The following is a 20,876-nucleotide window of genomic DNA, read 5'->3' on the forward strand; positions in this document are numbered from 1 at the left end:
ACCACAGCCCAGTCAGAGCGAGTCACCGACTCCGACACTCTCACCACAGCCCAGAGCGAGTCACCGACTCCCCGACACTCCCACAGCCCAGAGCAAGTCACCGACTCCCCGACACTCCCACCACAGCCCAGTCAGAGCGAGTCACCGACTCCCCGACACTCCCACCACAGCCCAGAGCGAGTCACCGACTCCCCGACACTCCCACCACAGCCCAGTCAGAGCGAGTCACCGACTCCCCGACACTCCCACCACAGCCCAGAGCGAGTCACCGACTCCCCGACACTCCCACCACAGCCCGGTCAGAGCGAGTCACCGACTCCCCGACACTCTCACCACAGCCCAGAGCGAGTCACCGACTCCCCGACACTCCCACCACAGCCCAGAGCGAGTCACCGACTCCCCGACACTCCCACCACAGCCCAGTCAGAGCGAGTCACCGACTCCCCGACACTCCCACCACAGCGAGTCACCGACTCCCCGACACTCCCACCACAGCCCAGTCAGAGCGAGTCACCGACTCCCCGACACTCCCACCACAGCCCAGAGCAAGTCACCGACTCCCCGACACTCCCACCACAGCCCGGTCAGAGCGAGTCACCGACTCCCCGACACTCCCACCACAGCCCAGTCAGAGCGAGTCACCGACTCCCCGACACTCCCACCACAGCCCAGTCAGAGCGAGTCACCGACTCCCCGACACTCCCACCACAGCCCAGAGCGAGTCACCGACTCCCCGACACTCCCACCACAGCCCAGTCAGAGCGAGTCACCGACTCCCCGACACTCCCACCACAGCCCAGTCAGAGCGAGTCACCGACTCCGACACTCCCACCACAGCCCAGTCAGAGCGAGTCACCGACTCCCCGACACTCCCACCACAGCCCAGAGCGAGTCACCGACTCCCCGACACTCCCACCACAGCCCAGTCAGAGCGAGTCACCGACTCCCCGACACTCCCACCACAGCCCAGAGCGAGTCACCGACTCCCCGACACTCCCACCACAGCCCAGTCAGAGCGAGTCACCGACTCCCCGACACTCCCACCACAGCCCAGTCAGAGCGAGTCACCGACTCCGACACTCCCACCACAGCCCAGAGCGAGTCACCGACTCCCTGACACTCCCACCACAGCCCAGAGCGAGTCACCGACACCCCGACACTCCCACCACAGCCCAGTCAGAGCGAGTCACCGACTCCCCGACACTCCCACCACAGCCCAGTCAGAGCGAGTCACCGACTCCCCGACACTCCCACCACAGCCCAGTCAGAGCGAGTCACCGACTCCCCGACACTCCCACCACAGCCCGGTCAGAGCGAGTCACCGACTCCCCGACACTCCCACCACAGCCCAGTCAGAGCGAGTCACCGACTCCCCGACACTCCCACCACAGCCCAGTCAGAGCGAGTCACCGACTCCCCGACACTCCCACAGCGAGTCACCAACTCCCCGACACTCCCACCACAGCCCAGAGCGAGTCACCGACTCCCCGACACTCCCACCACAGCCCGGTCAGAGCGAGTCACCGACTCCCCGACACTCCCACCACAGCCCGGTCAGAGCGAGTCACCGACTCCCCGACACTCCCACCACAGCCCAGTCAGAGCGAGTCACCGACTCCCCGACACTCTCACCACAGCCCGGTCGGAGCGAGTCACCGACTCCCCGACACTCCCACCACAGCCCAGTCAGAGCGAGTCACCGACTCCCCGACACTCCCACCACAGCCCAGAGCGAGTCACCGACTCCCCGACACTCCCACCACAGCCCAGAGCGAGTCACCGACTCCCCGACACTCCCACCACAGCCCAGTCAGAGCGAGTCACCGACTCCCCGACACTCCCACCACAGCCCAGTCAGAGCGAGTCACCGACTCCCCGACACTCCCACCACAGCCCGGTCAGAGCGAGTCACCGGCTCCCCGACACTCCCACCACAGCCCAGAGCGAGTCACCGACTCCCCGACACTCCCACAGCCCGGTCAGAGCGAGTCACCGACTCCCCGACACTCCCACAGCGAGTCACCGACTCCCCGACACTCCCACCACAGCCCAGAGCGAGTCACCGACTCCCCGACACTCCCACCACAGCCCAGAGCGAGTCACCGACTCCCCGACACTCCCACCACAGCCCAGTCAGAGCGAGTCACCGACTCCGACACTCTCACCACAGCCCAGAGCGAGTCACCGACTCCCCGACACTCCCACCACAGCCCAGTCAGAGCGAGTCACCGACTCCCCGACACTCCCACAGCCCAGAGCAAGTCACCGACTCCCCGACACTCCCACCACAGCCCAGTCAGAGCGAGTCACCGACTCCCCGACACTCCCACCACAGCCCAGAGCGAGTCACCGACTCCCCGACACTCCCACCACAGCCCAGTCAGAGCGAGTCACCGACTCCCCGACACTCCCACCACAGCCCAGAGCGAGTCACCGACTCCCCGACACTCCCACCACAGCCCGGTCAGAGCGAGTCACCGACTCCCCGACACTCTCACCACAGCCCAGAGCGAGTCACCGACTCCCCGACACTCCCACCACAGCCCAGAGCGAGTCACCGACTCCCCGACACTCCCACCACAGCCCAGTCAGAGCGAGTCACCGACTCCCCGACACTCCCACCACAGCCCAGTCAGAGCGAGTCACCGACTCCCCGACACTCCCACCACAGCCCAGAGCGAGTCACCGACTCCCCGACACTCCCACCACAGCCCAGTCAGAGCGAGTCACCGACTCCCCGACACTCCCACCACAGCCCAGTCAGAGCGAGTCACCGACTCCCCGACACTCCCACCACAGCCCAGAGCGAGTCACCGACTCCCCGACACTCCCACCACAGCCCAGTCAGAGCCAGTCACCGACTCCCCGACACTCCCACCACAGCCCAGAGCGAGTCACCGACTCCCCGACACTCCCACCACAGCCCGGTCAGAGCGAGTCACAGACTCCCCGACACTCCCACCACAGCCCAGAGCGAGTCACCGACTCCCCGACACTCCCACCACAGCCCAGTCAGAGCCAGTCACCGACTCCCCGACACTCCCACCACAGCCCAGAGCGAGTCACCGACTCCCCGACACTCCCACCACAGCCCGGTCAGAGCGAGTCACCGACTCCCCGACACTCCCACCACAGCCCACAGCGAGTCACCGACTCCCCGACACTCCCACCACAGCCCAGTCAGAGCGAGTCACCGACTCCCCGACACTCCCACCACAGCCCACAGCGAGTCACCGACTCCCCGACACTCCCACCACAGCCCGGTCAGAGCGAGTCACCGACTCCCCGACACTCCCACCACAGCCCAGAGCGAGTCACCGACTCCCCGACACTCCCACCACAGCCCAGTCAGAGCGAGTCACCGACTCCCCGACACTCCCACCACAGCCCGGTCAGAGCGAGTCACCGACTCCCCGACACTCCCACCACAGCCCAGAGCGAGTCACCGACTCCCCGACACTCCCACCACAGCCCAGTCAGAGCGAGTCACCGACTCCCCGACACTCCCACCACAGCCCAGAGCGAGTCACCGACTCCCCGACACTCCCACCACAGCCCAGTCAGAGCGAGTCACCGACTCCCCGACACTCCCACCACAGCGAGTCACCGACTCCCCGACACTCCCACCACAGCCCAGTCAGAGCGAGTCACCGACTCCCCGACACTCCCACCACAGCCCAGAGCAAGTCACCGACTCCCCGACACTCCCACCACAGCCCGGTCAGAGCGAGTCACCGACTCCCCGACACTCCCACCACAGCCCAGTCAGAGCGAGTCACCGACTCCCCGACACTCCCACCACAGCCCAGTCAGAGCGAGTCACCGACTCCCCGACACTCCCACCACAGCCCAGAGCGAGTCACCGACTCCCCGACACTCCCACCACAGCCCAGTCAGAGCGAGTCACCGACTCCCCGACACTCCCACCACAGCCCAGTCAGAGCGAGTCACCGACTCCGACACTCCCACCACAGCCCAGTCAGAGCGAGTCACCGACTCCCCGACACTCCCACCACAGCCCAGAGCGAGTCACCGACTCCCCGACACTCCCACCACAGCCCAGTCAGAGCGAGTCACCGACTCCCCGACACTCCCACCACAGCCCAGAGCGAGTCACCGACTCCCCGACACTCCCACCACAGCCCAGTCAGAGCGAGTCACCGACTCCCCGACACTCCCACCACAGCCCAGTCAGAGCGAGTCACCGACTCCGACACTCCCACCACAGCCCAGAGCGAGTCACCGACTCCCTGACACTCCCACCACAGCCCAGAGCGAGTCACCGACACCCCGACACTCCCACCACAGCCCAGTCAGAGCGAGTCACCGACTCCCCGACACTCCCACCACAGCCCAGTCAGAGCGAGTCACCGACTCCCCGACACTCCCACCACAGCCCAGTCAGAGCGAGTCACCGACTCCCCGACACTCCCACCACAGCCCGGTCAGAGCGAGTCACCGACTCCCCGACACTCCCACCACAGCCCAGTCAGAGCGAGTCACCGACTCCCCGACACTCCCACCACAGCCCAGTCAGAGCGAGTCACCGACTCCCCGACACTCCCACAGCGAGTCACCAACTCCCCGACACTCCCACCACAGCCCAGAGCGAGTCACCGACTCCCCGACACTCCCACCACAGCCCGGTCAGAGCGAGTCACCGACTCCCCGACACTCCCACCACAGCCCGGTCAGAGCGAGTCACCGACTCCCCGACACTCCCACCACAGCCCAGTCAGAGCGAGTCACCGACTCCCCGACACTCTCACCACAGCCCGGTCGGAGCGAGTCACCGACTCCCCGACACTCCCACCACAGCCCAGTCAGAGCGAGTCACCGACTCCCCGACACTCCCACCACAGCCCAGAGCGAGTCACCGACTCCCCGACACTCCCACCACAGCCCAGAGCGAGTCACCGACTCCCCGACACTCCCACCACAGCCCAGTCAGAGCGAGTCACCGACTCCCCGACACTCCCACCACAGCCCAGTCAGAGCGAGTCACCGACTCCCCGACACTCCCACCACAGCCCGGTCAGAGCGAGTCACCGCTCCCCGACACTCCCACCACAGCCCAGAGCGAGTCACCGACTCCCCGACACTCCCACAGCCCGGTCAGAGCGAGTCACCGACTCCCCGACACTCCCACAGCGAGTCACCGACTCCCCGACACTCCCACCACAGCCCAGAGCGAGTCACCGACTCCCCGACACTCCCACCACAGCCCAGAGCGAGTCACCGACTCCCCGACACTCCCACCACAGCCCAGTCAGAGCGAGTCACCGACTCCGACACTCTCACCACAGCCCAGAGCGAGTCACCGACTCCCCGACACTCCCACAGCCCAGAGCAAGTCACCGACTCCCCGACACTCCCACCACAGCCCAGTCAGAGCGAGTCACCGACTCCCCGACACTCCCACCACAGCCCAGAGCGAGTCACCGACTCCCCGACACTCCCACCACAGCCCAGTCAGAGCGAGTCACCGACTCCCCGACACTCCCACCACAGCCCAGAGCGAGTCACCGACTCCCCGACACTCCCACCACAGCCCGGTCAGAGCGAGTCACCGACTCCCCGACACTCTCACCACAGCCCAGAGCGAGTCACCGACTCCCCGACACTCCCACCACAGCCCAGAGCGAGTCACCGACTCCCCGACACTCCCACCACAGCCCAGTCAGAGCGAGTCACCGACTCCCCGACACTCCCACCACAGCCCAGTCAGAGCGAGTCACCGACTCCCCGACACTCCCACCACAGCCCAGAGCGAGTCACCGACTCCCCGACACTCCCACCACAGCCCAGTCAGAGCGAGTCACCGACTCCCCGACACTCCCACCACAGCCCAGTCAGAGCGAGTCACCGACTCCCCGACACTCCCACCACAGCCCGGTCAGAGCGAGTCACAGACTCCCCGACACTCCCACCACAGCCCAGAGCGAGTCACCGACTCCCCGACACTCCCACCACAGCCCAGTCAGAGCCAGTCACCGACTCCCCGACACTCCCACCACAGCCCAGAGCGAGTCACCGACTCCCCGACACTCCCACCACAGCCCGGTCAGAGCGAGTCACCGACTCCCCGACACTCCCACCACAGCCCACAGCGAGTCACCGACTCCCCGACACTCCCACCACAGCCCAGTCAGAGCGAGTCACCGACTCCCCGACACTCCCACCACAGCCCACAGCGAGTCACCGACTCCCCGACACTCCCACCACAGCCCGGTCAGAGCGAGTCACCGACTCCCCGACACTCCCACCACAGCCCAGAGCGAGTCACCGACTCCCCGACACTCCCACCACAGCCCAGTCAGAGCGAGTCACCGACTCCCCGACATTCCCACCACAGCCCAGAGCGAGTCACCGACTCCCCGACACTCCCACCACAGCCCAGTCAGAGCGAGTCACCGACTCCCCGACACTCCCACCACAGCCCAGTCAGAGCGAGTCACCGACTCCCCGACACTCCCACCACAACCCAGAGCGAGTCACCGACTCCCCGACACTCCCACCACAGCCCAGTCAGAGCGAGTCACCGACTCCCCGACACTCCCACCACAGCCCAGAGCGAGTCACCGACTCCCCGACACTCCCACCACAGCCCAGAGCGAGTCACCGACTCCCCGACACTCCCACCACAGCCCAGTCAGAGCGAGTCACCGACTCCCCGACACTCCCACCACAGCCCAGAGCGAGTCACCGACTCCCCGACACTCCCACCACAGCCCGGTCAGAGCGAGTCACCGACTCCCCCACCACAGCCCGGTCAGAGCGAGTCACCGACTCCCCGACACTCCCACCACAGCCCGGTCAGAGCGAGTCACCGACTCCCCGACACTCCCACCACAGCCCAGAGCGAGTCACCGACTCCCCGACACTCCCACCACAGCCCAGAGCGAGTCACCGACTCCCCGACACTCCCACCACAGCCCAGTCAGAGCGAGTCACCGACTCCCTGACACTCCCACCACAGCCCAGAGCGAGTCACCGACTCCCCGACACTCCCACCACAGCCCAGTCAGAGCGAGTCACCGGCTCCCCGACACTCCCACCACAGCCCGGTCAGAGCGAGTCACCGACTCCCCGACACTCCCACCACAGCCCAGAGCGAGTCACCGACTCCCCGACACTCCCACCACAGCCCGGTCAGAGCGAGTCACCGACTCCCCGACACTCCCACCACAGCCCAGAGCGAGTCACCGACTCCCCGACACTCCCACCACAGCCCAGAGCGAGTCACCGACTCCCCGACACTCCCACCACAGCCCAGTCAGAGCGAGTCACCGACTCCCCGACACTCCCACCACAGCCCAGTCAGAGCGAGTCACCGACTCCCCGACACTCCCACCACAGCCCAGTCAGAGCGAGTCACCGACTCCCCGACACTCCCACCACAGCCCAGAGCGAGTCACCGACTCCCCGACACTCCCACCACAGCCCAGTCAGAGCGAGTCACCGACTCCCCGACACTCCCACCACAGCCCAGTCAGAGCGAGTCACCGACTCCGACACTCCCACCACAGCCCAGTCAGAGCGAGTCACCGACTCCCCGACACTCCCACCACAGCCCAGTCAGAGCGAGTCACCGACTCCCCGACACTCCCACCACAGCCCAGAGCGAGTCACCGACTCCCCGACACTCCCACCACAGCCCAGTCAGAGCGAGTCACCGACTCCCCGACACTCCCACCACATCCCAGTCAGAGCGAGTCACCGACTCCCCGACACTCCCACCACAGCCCAGTCAGAGCGAGTCACCGACTCCCCGACACTCCCACCACAGCCCAGTCAGAGCGAGTCACCGACTCCCCGACACTCCCACAGCCCAGTCAGAGCGAGTCACCGACTCCCCGACACTCCCACCACAGCCCAGAGCGAGTCACCGACTCCCCGACACTCCCACCACAGCCCAGTCAGAGCGAGTCACCGACTCCCCGACACTCCCACCACAGCCCAGAGCGAGTCACCGACTCCCCGACACTCCCACCACAGCCCAGAGCGAGTCACCGACTCCGACACTCCCACCACAGCCCAGTCAGAGCAAGTCACCGACTCCCCGACACTCCCACCACAGCCCAGTCAGAGCGAGTCACCGACTCCCCGACACTCCCACCACAGCCCAGTCAGAGCGAGTCACCGACTCCCCGACACTCCCAGCACAGCCCAGTCAGAGCGAGTCACCGACTCCCCGACACTCCCACCACAGCCCAGAGCGAGTCACCGACTCCCTGACACTCCCACCACAGCCCAGAGCGAGTCACCGACTCCCCGACACTCCCACCACAGCCCAGTCAGAGCGAGTCACCGACTCCCCGACACTCCCACCACAGCCCAGAGCGAGTCACCGACTCCCCGACACTCCCACCACAGCCCAGAGCGAGTCACCGACTCCCCGACACTCCCACCACAGCCCGGTCAGAGCGAGTCACCGGCTCCCCGACACTCCCACCACAGCCCGGTCAGAGCGAGTCACCGACTCCCCGACACTCCCACCACAGCCCAGTCAGAGCGAGTCACCGACTCCCCGACACTCCCACCACAGCCCAGAGCGAGTCACCGACTCCCCGACACTCCCACCACAGCCCAGTCAGAGCGAGTCACCGACTCCCCGACACTCCCACCACAGCCCAGTCAGAGCGAGTCACCGACTCCCCGACACTCCCACCACAGCCCAGAGCGAGTCACCGACTCCCCGACACTCCCACCACAGCCCAGAGCGAGTCACCGACTCCCCGACACTCCCACCACAGCCCAGTCAGAGCGAGTCACCGACTCCCCGACACTCCCACCACAGCCCAGAGCGAGTCACCGACTCCCCGACACTCCCACCACAGCCCAGTCAGAGCGAGTCACCGACTCCCCGACACTCCCACCACAGCCCAGAGCGAGTCACCGACTCCCCGACACTCCCACCACAGCCCAGTCAGAGCGAGTCACCGACTCCCCGACACTCCCACCACAGCCCAGTCAGAGCGAGTCACCGACTCCCCGACACTCCCACCACAGCCCAGAGCAAGTCACCGACTCCCCGACACTCCCACCACAGCCCGGTCAGAGCGAGTCACCGGCTCCCCGACACTCCCACCACAGCCCAGAGCGAGTCACCGACTCCCCGACACTCCCACAGCCCGGTCAGAGCGAGTCACCGACTCCCCGACACTCCCACCACAGCCCAGTCAGAGCGAGTCACCGACTCCCCGACACTCCCACCACAGCCCACTCAGAGCGAGTCACCGACTCCCCGACACTCCCACCACAGCCCAGAGCGAGTCACCGACTCCCCGACACTCCCACCACAGCCCAGTCAGAGCGAGTCACCGACTCCCCGACACTCCCACCACAGCCCGGTCAGAGCGAGTCACCGACTCCCCGACACTCCCACCACAGCCCAGTCAGAGCGAGTCACCGACTCCCCGACACTCCCACCACAGCCCACTCAGAGCGAGTCACCGACTCCCCGACACTCCCACCACAGCCCAGAGCGAGTCACCGACTCCCCGACACTCCCACCACAGCCCAGTCAGAGCGAGTCACCGACTCCCCGACACTCCCACCACAGCCCGGTCAGAGCGAGTCACCGACTCCCCGACACTCCCACCACAGCCCAGAGCGAGTCACCGACTCCCCGACACTCCCACCACAGCCCAGTCAGAGCGAGTCACCGACTCCCCGACACTCCCACCACAGCCCAGAGCGAGTCACCGACTCCCCGACACTCCCACCACAGCCCACAGCGAGTCACCGACTCCCCGACACTCCCACCACAGCCCGGTCAGAGCGAGTCACCGACTCCCCGACACTCCCACCACAGCCCAGAGCGAGTCACCGACTCCCCGACACTCCCACCACAGCCCACAGCGAGTCACCGACTCCCCGACACTCTCACCACAGCCCAGTCAGAGCGAGTCACCGACTCCCCGACACTCCCACCACAGCCCAGTCAGAGCGAGTCACCGACTCCCCGACACTCCCACCACAGCCCAGTCAGAGCGAGTCACCGACTCCCCGACACTCCCACCACAGCCCAGAGCGAGTCACCGACTCCCCGACACTCCCACCACAGCCCAGAGCGAGTCACCGACTCCCCGACACTCCCACCACAGCCCAGAGCGAGTCACCGACTCCCCGACACTCCCACCACAGCCCTGTCAGAGCGAGTCACCGACTCCCCGACACTCTCACCACAGCCCAGAGCGAGTCACCGACTCCCCGACACTCCCACCACAGCCCAGAGCGAGTCACCGACTCCCCGACACTCCCACCACAGCCCAGTCAGAGCGAGTCACCGACTCCCCGACACTCCCACCACAGCCCAGAGCGAGTCACCGACTCCCCGACACTCCCACCACAGCCCAGTCAGAGCGAGTCACCGACTCCCCGACACTCCCACCACAGCCCAGTCAGAGCGAGTCACCGACTCCCCGACACTCCCAGCACAGCCCAGTCAGAGCGAGTCACCGACTCCCCGACACTCCCACCACAGCCCGGTCAGAGCGAGTCACCGACTCCCCGACACTCCCACCACAGCCCGGTCAGAGCGAGTCACCGACTCCCCGACACTCCCACCACAGCCCAGAGCGAGTCACCGACTCCCCGACACTCCCACCACAGCCCAGAGCGAGTCACCGACTCCCCGACACTCCCACCACAGCCCGGTCAGAGCGAGTCACCGACTCCCCGACACTCCCACCACAGCCCAGTCAGAGCGAGTCACCGACTCCCCGACACTCCCACCACAGCCCGGTCAGAGCGAGTCACCGACTCCCCGACACTCCCACCACAGCCCGGTCAGAGCGAGTCACCGACTCCCCGACACTCCCACCACAGCCCAGAGCGAGTCACCGACTCCCCGACACTCCCACCACAGCCCAGAGCGAGTCACCGACTCCCCGACACTCCCACCACAGCCCGGTCAGAGCGAGTCACCGACTCCCCGACACTCCCACCACAGCCCTCTGGGGCAGAGAATTCCAAAGATTCACCGCCCTCTGAGTGAAGAAATTCCTCCTCATCTCGGTCCTAAATGGCCGACCCCTTAACCTGAGACTGTGACCCCTGGTTCTAGACTCTCCAGCCAGGGGGAAACATCCTCTCAGCATCTACCTTGTCAATCCCCTCAGAATCTCATTTGAATGAGATCACCTCTCATTTGGGGGCAGCTCTCAGTGCAGAGCGGGGCCGGTGCAGGGGACGGGGGGGTCGAGGGTCAGTGCGGGGGCGCGGGATCGGGCCTTACCTGGGTTTCGCAGGCCAGTTGTATCCAGGTCACGCTCATGTAGGTGTGCAGCAGGTGTAACTTGGCTTCTAACGAAAGGGTCACACTGGAGAGAAACAGGTGTGAAAATCAGATGAAGCGATAGAGACAAGATGTGGAGAAGAATCTCCGCTCGCACATCTCCGCGAACAGAAATCTAACACACCCACAATCCTTTAATTCCAAGGTTATGTCCCGATGGCTCCAAGTGTGGTGTGCGGGATCGGGCTGGCGGCGGAGCGGGGACAGGGGTCTCCGAGCTCACTGCAGAGACCCGGGTACCCGGGCTGGCGGCGGAGCGGAGACCGGGGTCTCCGAGCTCACTGCAGAGCCCGGGGTCTCCGAGCTCGGGGCGGAGCGGGGTCCGGGGTCTCCGAGCTCATTGCTAGTGACCCCACACCTAGCTGCAGCATTTACACCAGAGACAGACGCCCCCCTCTGTGCTCAGTGAGTCCGCTCTCGGGAACAAGGAGCTCCTCGGTAGCACTTGGCGGAAATGCAGGGCAGCGCGCAGCGAGTGGGGAACCGACACCGCTCACTGGGAGGATTCCTCTGCTCTCCTGGGGGTACGGAACTGGCCCTGGGCAACAGCTCCGGGGTGGCACTGCTCTCCCTTTGGTATCTCGCCCAAGCGGCCACCCTTCATGTCTGAGACGAGACGGAGAATGCCAGCTGGATGTTGAACTATAGGGGGTGTCGCAGACACAGGGCTCAGTCGAGACCCCCTCGGGTGCTTCCCAGGAGAGGTCACTGGATGGTCATCAGGAACAGCAGCTTGGCTGATGCGTGTCCTCCAGAACCCAAATCACCAAAGCCAAACTGCACCCACACCCTCCCACCGTGCTTCACCACCACACCGCCCCCCCGCCGCCGGCCGCGGTGCAGCCCAGGATTATTGCTCGGGAGATGCAGCTTTGTCTGTAGATATCAGGTCTAGGAGAGAAATTCCATGCAAAAGCCTTTGGCCGGCGATCAGGAACATCGACGCCAGTGAAATTATTCACAGCAGGAGAGTTTGGCAGAGCTCGGAAGCAGATTATCCACCGGGAGCGTCACGCACGTACCTGGCCAATCGCACGTTGTCATTGTCGTCCCGCCCCCACTCCCAATCCTTTCCCGGGTCCACGGCAAAATGAACCGGAAGCAACTTGTGTTCGGAATCAGTCAGAGGAATCACGGCTAAAGGAGTGAGAGAGGAGAATATTGGAAATGGACTGGACGCTGGCCGGGAACAATTCGCATCCTCAAACCATCACAACGCTCGCACCGAGGGGCGAGAAAGGAAAGACCTGCGTTTCTCCAGCGCCTTTCACCACCTCAGGACATCCCAAAGTGCTTCACAGCCAATTAATTTTTTTTGAAGTGTAGTCACTGTTGTAATGTCGGCAACACGGCAGCCAATTTGCGCACAGCAAGCTCCCACGAACAGCAATGTGATAATGACCAGATCAACTGTTTTAGTGATGTTGGTTGAGGGATAAATATTGGCCCCAGGACACCGGGGAGAACTCCCCCCTGCTCTTCCAGTACTGCCCTGGGATCTGTGACACTCTGAACTCCACAGTCACAGCACGCTGTAACTATTTCCCTGCCAGTACCTTGCTCTTTGGTGGGCTCCCTCTGCTCCATGGAGACAAGTGCGGAGAAGTGAGCCTGATCGTAGGCCAGCACCAGTGGAGATCGGTGGCACTTGTTGGCTGGAACCTCCAGAGGCAGGTAGATCCCGCCGAACGGTATGGGGGCGAAGGCTGCAAAACCAAGCACAGCAATTCCCAGTCAGCGTGGCCGGACTCACAGCGATAGACAGGGAGAATCCAAGAGGAAAACAGAGCCTGCGAACATCGTGCCCTCCCTCCGACTGGGTCAGTGTAGAGGGAGCTTTACTCTGTATCTAACCCGTGCTGTACCTGCCCTGGGAGTGTTTGATGGGACAGTGTAGAGGGAGCTTTACTCTGTATCTAACCCGTGCTGTACCTGCCCTGGGAGTGTTTGATGGGACAGTGTAGAGGGAGCTTTACTCTGTATCTAACCCGTGCTGTACCTGCCCTGGGAGTGTTTGATGGGGCAGTGTAGAGGGAGCTTTACTCTGTATCTAACCCGTGCTGTACCTGCCCTGGGAGTGTTTGATGGGGACAGGGTAGAGGGAGCTTTACTCTGTATCTAACCCGTGCTGTACCTGCCCTGGGAGTGTTTGATGGGACAGTGTAGAGGGAGCTTTACTCTGTATCTAACCCATGCTGTACCTGCCCTGGGAATGTTTGATGGGACAGTGTAGAGGGAGCTTTACTCTGTATCTAACCCGTGCTGTACCTGCCCTGGGAGTGTTTGATGGGGACAGGGTAGAGGGAGCTTTACTCTGTATCTAACCCGTGCTGTACCTGCCCTGGGAATGTTTGATGGGACAGTGTAGAGGGAGCTTTACTCTGTATCTAACCTGTGCTGTACCTTCCCTGGGAGTTGTTGAGTCTGTGTGTTGATAGAGACACTGAAGACAGGAGTTGGTTTGATAGGTGTTTACTAAACAAAGTCTGGAGGGGAACTAACGGATACAACACAATACTCAGGCTTATATAGCCCGAGTGGCCATTACCGACATTACAGTAGACATAGGGCTCTTAAAGGCACATACACTACAATTCCTCCCCTTTTAGCTAACCAGTACATAATATTTGAAGTAATGATTAATTACATGTTACAATAAAAATAATCTATACATTGCTGCAGTTAATTAATTATAAATCAGTCTCTCTGGAGGCTTCCTGACTCGGTCCGGATAACGCCTCGGTGGTGTAGTAGGTTCTTTTGGCAAGGCTGATTCGGCTTGAATGCCAGTGTCAGGTTCATCGGGTTCCAGTATCACCGGATCGGAGGTAGATACTATCGGTATCTCTACTTCATCGTTAGGCGTGTAGGTTGTCCCTTTTCGGATGACTCTATGATTTGGTCAGCATGGCGCCTTATTATGCTTTCTCCGATGTCCACGGTATACATCAGCGGTCCTAGTCGTGTGCAGATAGTTCCAGGCTGCCATTTCTCGGTACGGTAGTCCCGGGCCAAAACTTGTTGACCTATCTGGAAGGTTCTAGTTGGCCTTTCATTCATGCCTTGAAATTGCCAGTTCTCCACGTCCCTTCTGATGTTGGGCTTGATCAAATCCAGCCGGCATCTTAGTCTTCTATTGATGAACATCATGGCGGGAGTTTGGTTTGTAACCATATGTGTTGCATTCCTGGATGCGAACAAGAAGTTATCCACCTTGTGCTGAAGTTTTATGTCTTCATTACCCATGGCCTTTATGGCCTTCTTGAAGGTCTGGACAAACCTTTCAGCCAATCCATTGGTGGCGGGATGGTATGGGGCGGACGTGTAGTGCTTTACCCCATTGTTTTTTTTTTTTTAAGAACTTTCTGAATTCTTCGGACACAAATTGCGGTCCATTATCAGAACAGATCTGTTCCGGCAGCCCATTCCTGGCAAATATGGTCCTTAATACTGTGATGGTTTTTTCCGTGGTGGTGGAGGACATCTTGATTACCTCTGGCCACTTGGAGTGTGCATCAACCGCGATTAAGAACATTGAGTCCATAAATGGACCAGCAAAGTCGACGTGTACCCTTTGCCAGGGAGATGAGGGCCACTCCCATGGATGTGGAGGGGCTTGGGGTGGAGCGTTTTGGACCTTCTGGCATCCTAGGCAGCTCTTGGTCATTTCTTCGATGTCTCCATCAATACCTGGCCACCATACAAACGCTCTGGCTAGGTTCTTCATTTTCACTCCACCCAGATGCCCCTCGTGAAGCTCCTTTAGCACTTTATCCTGGAGTTTGGGTGGAATCACCACTCTGGATCCACACATCAAGGTTCCTCGGCACACTGACAGCTGTTCTCTTCTTTGCGAGAATGCTGGCAACAGTGGTTCGCCATGTGCTGGCCATCCCTTCACCGTTAAGTCGTAGACTCGAGAGAGAGAGAGAGTCGGGTCATTTCTCGTTTCCTTTTCAATGGTAGAATTTGTTACTGGTAGACATTCCACTATGGTTGAGTGGAACATCTCCACTGGGTCTACTGTAGGTGCCTCTTCTACCGTTGGCAACGGTAGGCGTGATAATCCGTCAGCATTTCCATGCTGTTTTGATCCTTTGTATTCTATGTTGTATTGGTGTGCCCCTAGAAAAAGGGACCACCTCTGTAGCCTTTGCACTGTCATAATGGGAACACCCTTTTTAGGGTTGAATATGGAGATGAGGGGTTGATGGTCAGTCAACAAGGTAAATTTTTGTCCGTGTAGGTAATGGTTGAATTTCATCACTCCCCATATCAGGCCGAGCGCTTCCCTGTCGATTTGGGCATAGTTACGCTCAGCTGAGTTCAATGAGCGTGACGCAAAAGCTATCGGCCGTTCCGAGTCATCAGGGAATTTATGCGATAATACTGCTCCTATGCCGTAAGGGGATGCATCGCACGCCAGTCTGATTGGCAGTGATGGGTTGTAATGAGCCAAAACTTCTTTGGATGTGATTAAGTCTTTGCATTTATGGAAGGCACGTTTACAGTCTTCGCTCCATTTCCAAATTACTCCTGTTTGTAGCAGTTCATTAAGAGGGTGTAGAAGAGTTGATAAGTTCGGTAAAAATTTATGATAGTAATTTATTAATCCCAGGAACGACCTTAATTGTGAAACATTTTCAGGTGCTGGGGCTTATACGACCGCTTCAATTTTTTCAGGTGACTTATGCAACCCTTCCTTATTAATTATGTGGCCACAATATGATATTTGATTTTGGAAAAATTCGCACTTGGGGCAATTTGCTCGTAGGCCCCGTTCTCTCAGCCTAGTGAGCACCTGCTCCAAATTGGCAAGGTGCTCGTTGTCGTTTTCTCCTGTTACAAGGATGTCGTCTAGGTAGCATTGAGTCCCCGGAATCCCTTGGAGGACTTGCTCCATAGCTCTTTGCCAGATAGCTGGAGCAGATGCTACTCCGAAAACCAGTCGATTGTACTGGTACAGACCTTTGTGTGTATTTATCGTGAGATATTTTTTAAGAGGCCTCTTCAACCTCCATCTGTAGATATGCCTGTGCCAAGTCAATTTTGGTGAAACGTTTCCCTCCGGATAGTGAGGCGAAAATATCTTCTATCCTCGGAAGAGGATACTGTACCGTGTGAAGGACCGGGTTTACAGTCACCTTGAAGTCTCCACAGATGCGAATTTTTCTCTGTTCTTCAGATTTATCATTCTTCAATGCTTTCTTCATGACTGGGACGATGGGTGTTGCCCACTCGCTCCAATCTATTTTAGATAATACGCCTGCCTTTTCCAAATTCTCCAGCTCTGCCTCGACTGCTGGACGAATTGCGTATGGCACCGGTCTTGCCTTAAAAAACTTGGGAATTGCTGCATCTTCCACTTTTATTGAGGCGGTGATGCCTTTCAAGGTTCCTAGTTTCTCTTGAAACACTTCCTTGGCGTTGGCCAAGATGTCTTTTAATCGTTCAGGTATGACGTCATCATCATTTTTTTCCTTACTGGTTACCGTCAGTGCCTGAATGGAGTGCCAGTCTAAACGTATTTTCCTGATCCATTCACGTCCCAACAGCGGTGGACCACCATCTTGTAGAACGTATAAATACAACTTCTGTATTTCCTTGCCGTTGTATACAACAGGCACCCTTATTTTTCCTTTGGGGTATACTTTCTGCCCCGTATATGTTTTCAAGATAATGGATGTGTCTTTTAAAGGTATATGTGGAAATAGCCGCTCGTAATCCCGTCGATTTATGGCGGTCAGAGCTGATCCTGTATCTAGCTCCATTTTAACTGGGGACCCTGCTATTGTGAGGGTAACCCAAATGGTCTGGTAATCTTCTTTGGCAATTATCTTGTTCCCGGAGTCGCTATCGCTCTTCTGGTCTTCGGAGCTACTGTCCGTCATCATTTGTACCTTTCTGTGCTTTTCCTTATTGATTTTTTTCCTGTTAGTGGATTTTTTGTTTCCAGTTCGGCATACACGTGTAATGTGTCCCATCTTTCCGCATTGCCTGCATGCTTTGTCCTTGAACCAGCAGTCCCTCTGGTCATGGGTGGATCTGCCGCAGCGATAACATCTCTCGAAACCCCGTGTCATTTCATGGGTGCTGAAGTCCTGTGGCTTTTGCTGTATCTCTGCAGCTCCTCTTGCACTGAAAGCCTTGTCCAGTGTTAAATCTTTCTCAGAAAAGCGCCTTTTTTGTGTTCCTACACTTAAGAGACCGCAGACGAATTTGTCTCGTAGAGAATCTGCCAGTCCTGCCTCGAATTGGCAGTGTAGGGTATCAACAATCTCCTTAAAATTCTTGTCCATCAGTTCGGCTGGAGTGATTAAGTTTCCTAACAGCTTGTATGTCTTTGCGCCCATTAGATTTAGAAGTACTGAAGCTTTTTTTTCATCTTCTATTCCATTTGCGGTGCAATATACCTCCACTCTTTCCACATGTGGTCCAATCCTCTATCTCGTTATCAAAAGCATCAATATTGCCAGAATTAGGCATCTTAGAAAAGATATGGCGCTTCCCGTGCTTTTCTTTCTTTTCTGCAAAGATATGGCGCTTCCCGCGCTTTCCCGCCGCTGCTGCCGATGACAACGCTGTTTCCCGCGGTTTCCGTTCTTTTTTATTTATTTATTTATTTATTTAGTTACAGTTGGAGACTCGTTCCCGCCGGACACTCTCTCTAGGTCTGAACGCCGACCTGCCTGCAGCCGCGGCCGTCTCCCGAGTGCTTCCTCCCCGTCCGTCACTGCTTGCCTCTGCCTTCGCCGCTTGGCCCAGCTGCAGAGCCAGCTGCTGGAGCCCCAGCCCGACACCCAGGAAGGACCACCGCAGCACCGGCCAACAGCTTGGCCAGCTGGTGAAACAACAGCTTCCTTCACTTCCTGATTCTTCTGGACGCTGGAGGAATCGATGTCCTTGAGGTGCTGCCGAATTGTAGGTAAGTCCGTTTCCACTTTGTCGCCACTGTTGTGTCTGTGTGTTGATAGAGACACTGAAGAGAGGAGTTGGTTTGATAGGTGTTTACTAAACAAAGTCTGGAGGGGAACTAACGGATACAACACAATACTCAGGCTTATATAGCCCGAGTGGCCATTACCAGCATTACAGTACACATGGGGCTCTTAAAGGCACATACACTACAGGAGTGTTTGATGGGACAGTGTAGAGGGAGCTTTACTCTGTATCTAGCCCGTGTCATAGTCATCATAGTCATAGAGTTATACAGCACAGAAAGAGGCCCTTCGGCCCATCGTGTCTGCGCCAGCCATCAATCCCTGTCTATTCTAATCCCATTTTCCAGCACTTGGTCCGTAGCCTTGTATGCTATGGCGTTTCAAGTGCTCATCTAAATGCTTCTTGAATGTTGTGAGGGTTCCTGCCTCTACCACCCTTTCAGGCAGTGCGTTCCAGATTCCAACCACCCTCTGGGTGAAAAGGTTTTTCCTCAAATCCCCTCTAAACCTCCTGCCCCTTACCTTGAAACTATGCCCCCTGGTTACTGACCCCCTACTAAGGGGAAAAGTTCCTTTCTATCTACCCTATCTATGCCCCTCATAATTTTGTACACCTCAATCAGGTCCCCCCTCAACCTTCTCTGCTCTAAGGAAAACAACCCCAGCCTGTCCAGTCTCTCTTCATAGCTGAAGCGCTCCAGCCCAGGTAACATCCTGGTGAATCTCCTCTGCACCCTCTCCAATGCAATCACATCCTTCCTATAGTGTGGCGACCAGAACTGCACACAGTATTCCAGCTGTGGTCTAACCAGCGTTTTGTACAGCTCCATCATAACCTCCCTGCTCTTATATTCTATGCCTCGGCTAATGAAGGCAAGTATCCCATATGCCTTTTTAACCACCTTATCTACCTGTCCTGCTGCCTTCAGGGATCTATGTACATGCACACCAAGGTTCCTCTGATCCTCTGTCCTTCCTAGGGTCCTACCATTCATTGTGTATTCCCTTGCCTTGTTAGTCCTCCCAAATTGCATCACCTCACACTTTTCAGGGTTAAATTCCATTTGCCACTGTTCTGCCCATCTAACCCAACCCGTCTATATTGTCCTGTAGCCTGAGGCTTCCCTCCTCGCTATTTACCACTCCACCAATTTTCGTGTAATCTGCGAACTTACTGATCATACCTCCTACATTCATATCTAAATTATTAATGTACACTACAAACAGCAAAGGACCCAGCACCGATCCCTGCGGTACACCACTGGACACAGGCTTCCAGTCACAAAAACAACCTTCGACCATCACCCTCTGCCTCCTGCCACTAAGCCATTTTAGATCCAATGTGCCAAATTGCCCTGGATCCCATGGGCTCTTACCTACTTGACCAATCTCCCATGCGGGACTTTGTCAAAAACCTTACTGAAGTCCATGTAGATTACATCAACTGCACAACCCTCATCCACACACCTAGTCACCCCCTCAAAAAATTCAATCAAATTGGTTAGACATGATCTCCCCCTGACAAAGCCATGCTGACTATCCTTGATTAATCCTTGCCTCTCCAAGTGGAGACTAATTCGGTCCCTCAGAATTTTTTCCAATAATTTCCCTACCACTGATGTTAGGCTCACTGGCCTGTAATTCCCTGGTTTATCCCTACTACCCTTCTTGAATAATGGTACAGGTAGACTATCCTTTATCCGAAAACCTCGGGACCAGCCGTGTTTTGGCTTTTGGAGAATTTCGGATTTCGGAAGGGGGGGGGGGGTCGGCTGGGGGGGGGGGGGCGTCGGGGTCGGCGGGGGGGGGTCAGGGTCGGCGGGGGGTCGGGGCCGGCGGGGGTCCGTGCGCACGACTTACGCTGACGCTCAGCGTAAGTCGGCGGGGGTCGGGGTCGGCGGGGGGGGTCGGCGGGGGGGCCAGTGGGGGTCCTGCGCACGACTTACGCTGACCCTCTGCTCAGCGTAAGTCGTGCGCACAACTTACGCTGAATGAAAAAACCTTCGGTTTTTAGAGGGTTTCGGTTTTCGGAGTTCGGATAAACTTGTCTACTTGTACTACGTGGCCAGAGAGGTTCTGAAATTTGTGCCAGAGCCCCTGCAATCTCCTCCTTGCCTCACACAGCAGCCTGGGATACATCTCGTCTGGGCATGGAGATTTATCCACTTTTAAACCTGCTAAAACCGCTACTACCTCCTCCCTCTCAATACTAATTTGTTCAAGTCTATCACAATCCCCCTGCCTGATTTCTATGCCTACATCGTCCTTCTCCATAGTGAACACAGATGCAAAATTTTCATTTAAAACCTCACCTACATCTTCCGGCTCTACATACAGATTGCCACTTTGGTCCCTAATGGGCCCTACTCTTTCCCTGGTTATCCACTTGCCCTTAATATACTTATAAAACATATTCCCGTTCTGGGAGTCTGCCCACGGTTCACACCCACCTTCTCCGCCCGAGTCCCTGAGCATGGTGTCCGCTACGACTACGATCGGCCTCCGCAGTACATGAGCCAGGACAAAGACGTGGAACTCCTCCAGACTCTCGTACACGGGTTCTCAGAGCTATCCACACTGTAATAGACAGCCTGACATTAAAACAGACACAAGCTGGCTCACAGAGAATGGCT

General features: G+C 58.7%; 1 protein-coding gene across 1 annotated transcript in view; it reads right to left on the minus strand.

Annotated features, from left to right (window-relative positions):
* The window catches only part of LOC147086356 (OTU domain-containing protein 7B-like), a 32,941-nt gene extending 12,123 nt beyond the window's left edge, over window positions 1–20,818 (minus strand). The window contains exons 1-4 of the mRNA XM_085978418.1: window positions 20,694–20,818; window positions 12,859–13,008; window positions 12,325–12,439; window positions 11,243–11,327 (exon numbers count right to left, since the gene is read on the minus strand). Of these exons, the coding sequence (XP_085834544.1) occupies window positions 11,243–11,327; window positions 12,325–12,439; window positions 12,859–13,008; window positions 20,694–20,718 (375 nt within the window). The 5' untranslated portion in view covers window positions 20,719–20,818. The remainder of the gene's footprint in view (window positions 1–11,242; window positions 11,328–12,324; window positions 12,440–12,858; window positions 13,009–20,693) is intronic.
* Window positions 20,819–20,876: the final 58 nt, after the last annotated feature.

Source organism: Somniosus microcephalus, unplaced genomic scaffold (genome assembly GCF_052327205.1).
Source record: "Somniosus microcephalus isolate GS21.2 unplaced genomic scaffold, FLI_Smic_1.0 unresolved_chr7, whole genome shotgun sequence".
Lineage (NCBI taxonomy): Eukaryota > Metazoa > Chordata > Chondrichthyes > Squaliformes > Somniosidae > Somniosus > Somniosus microcephalus.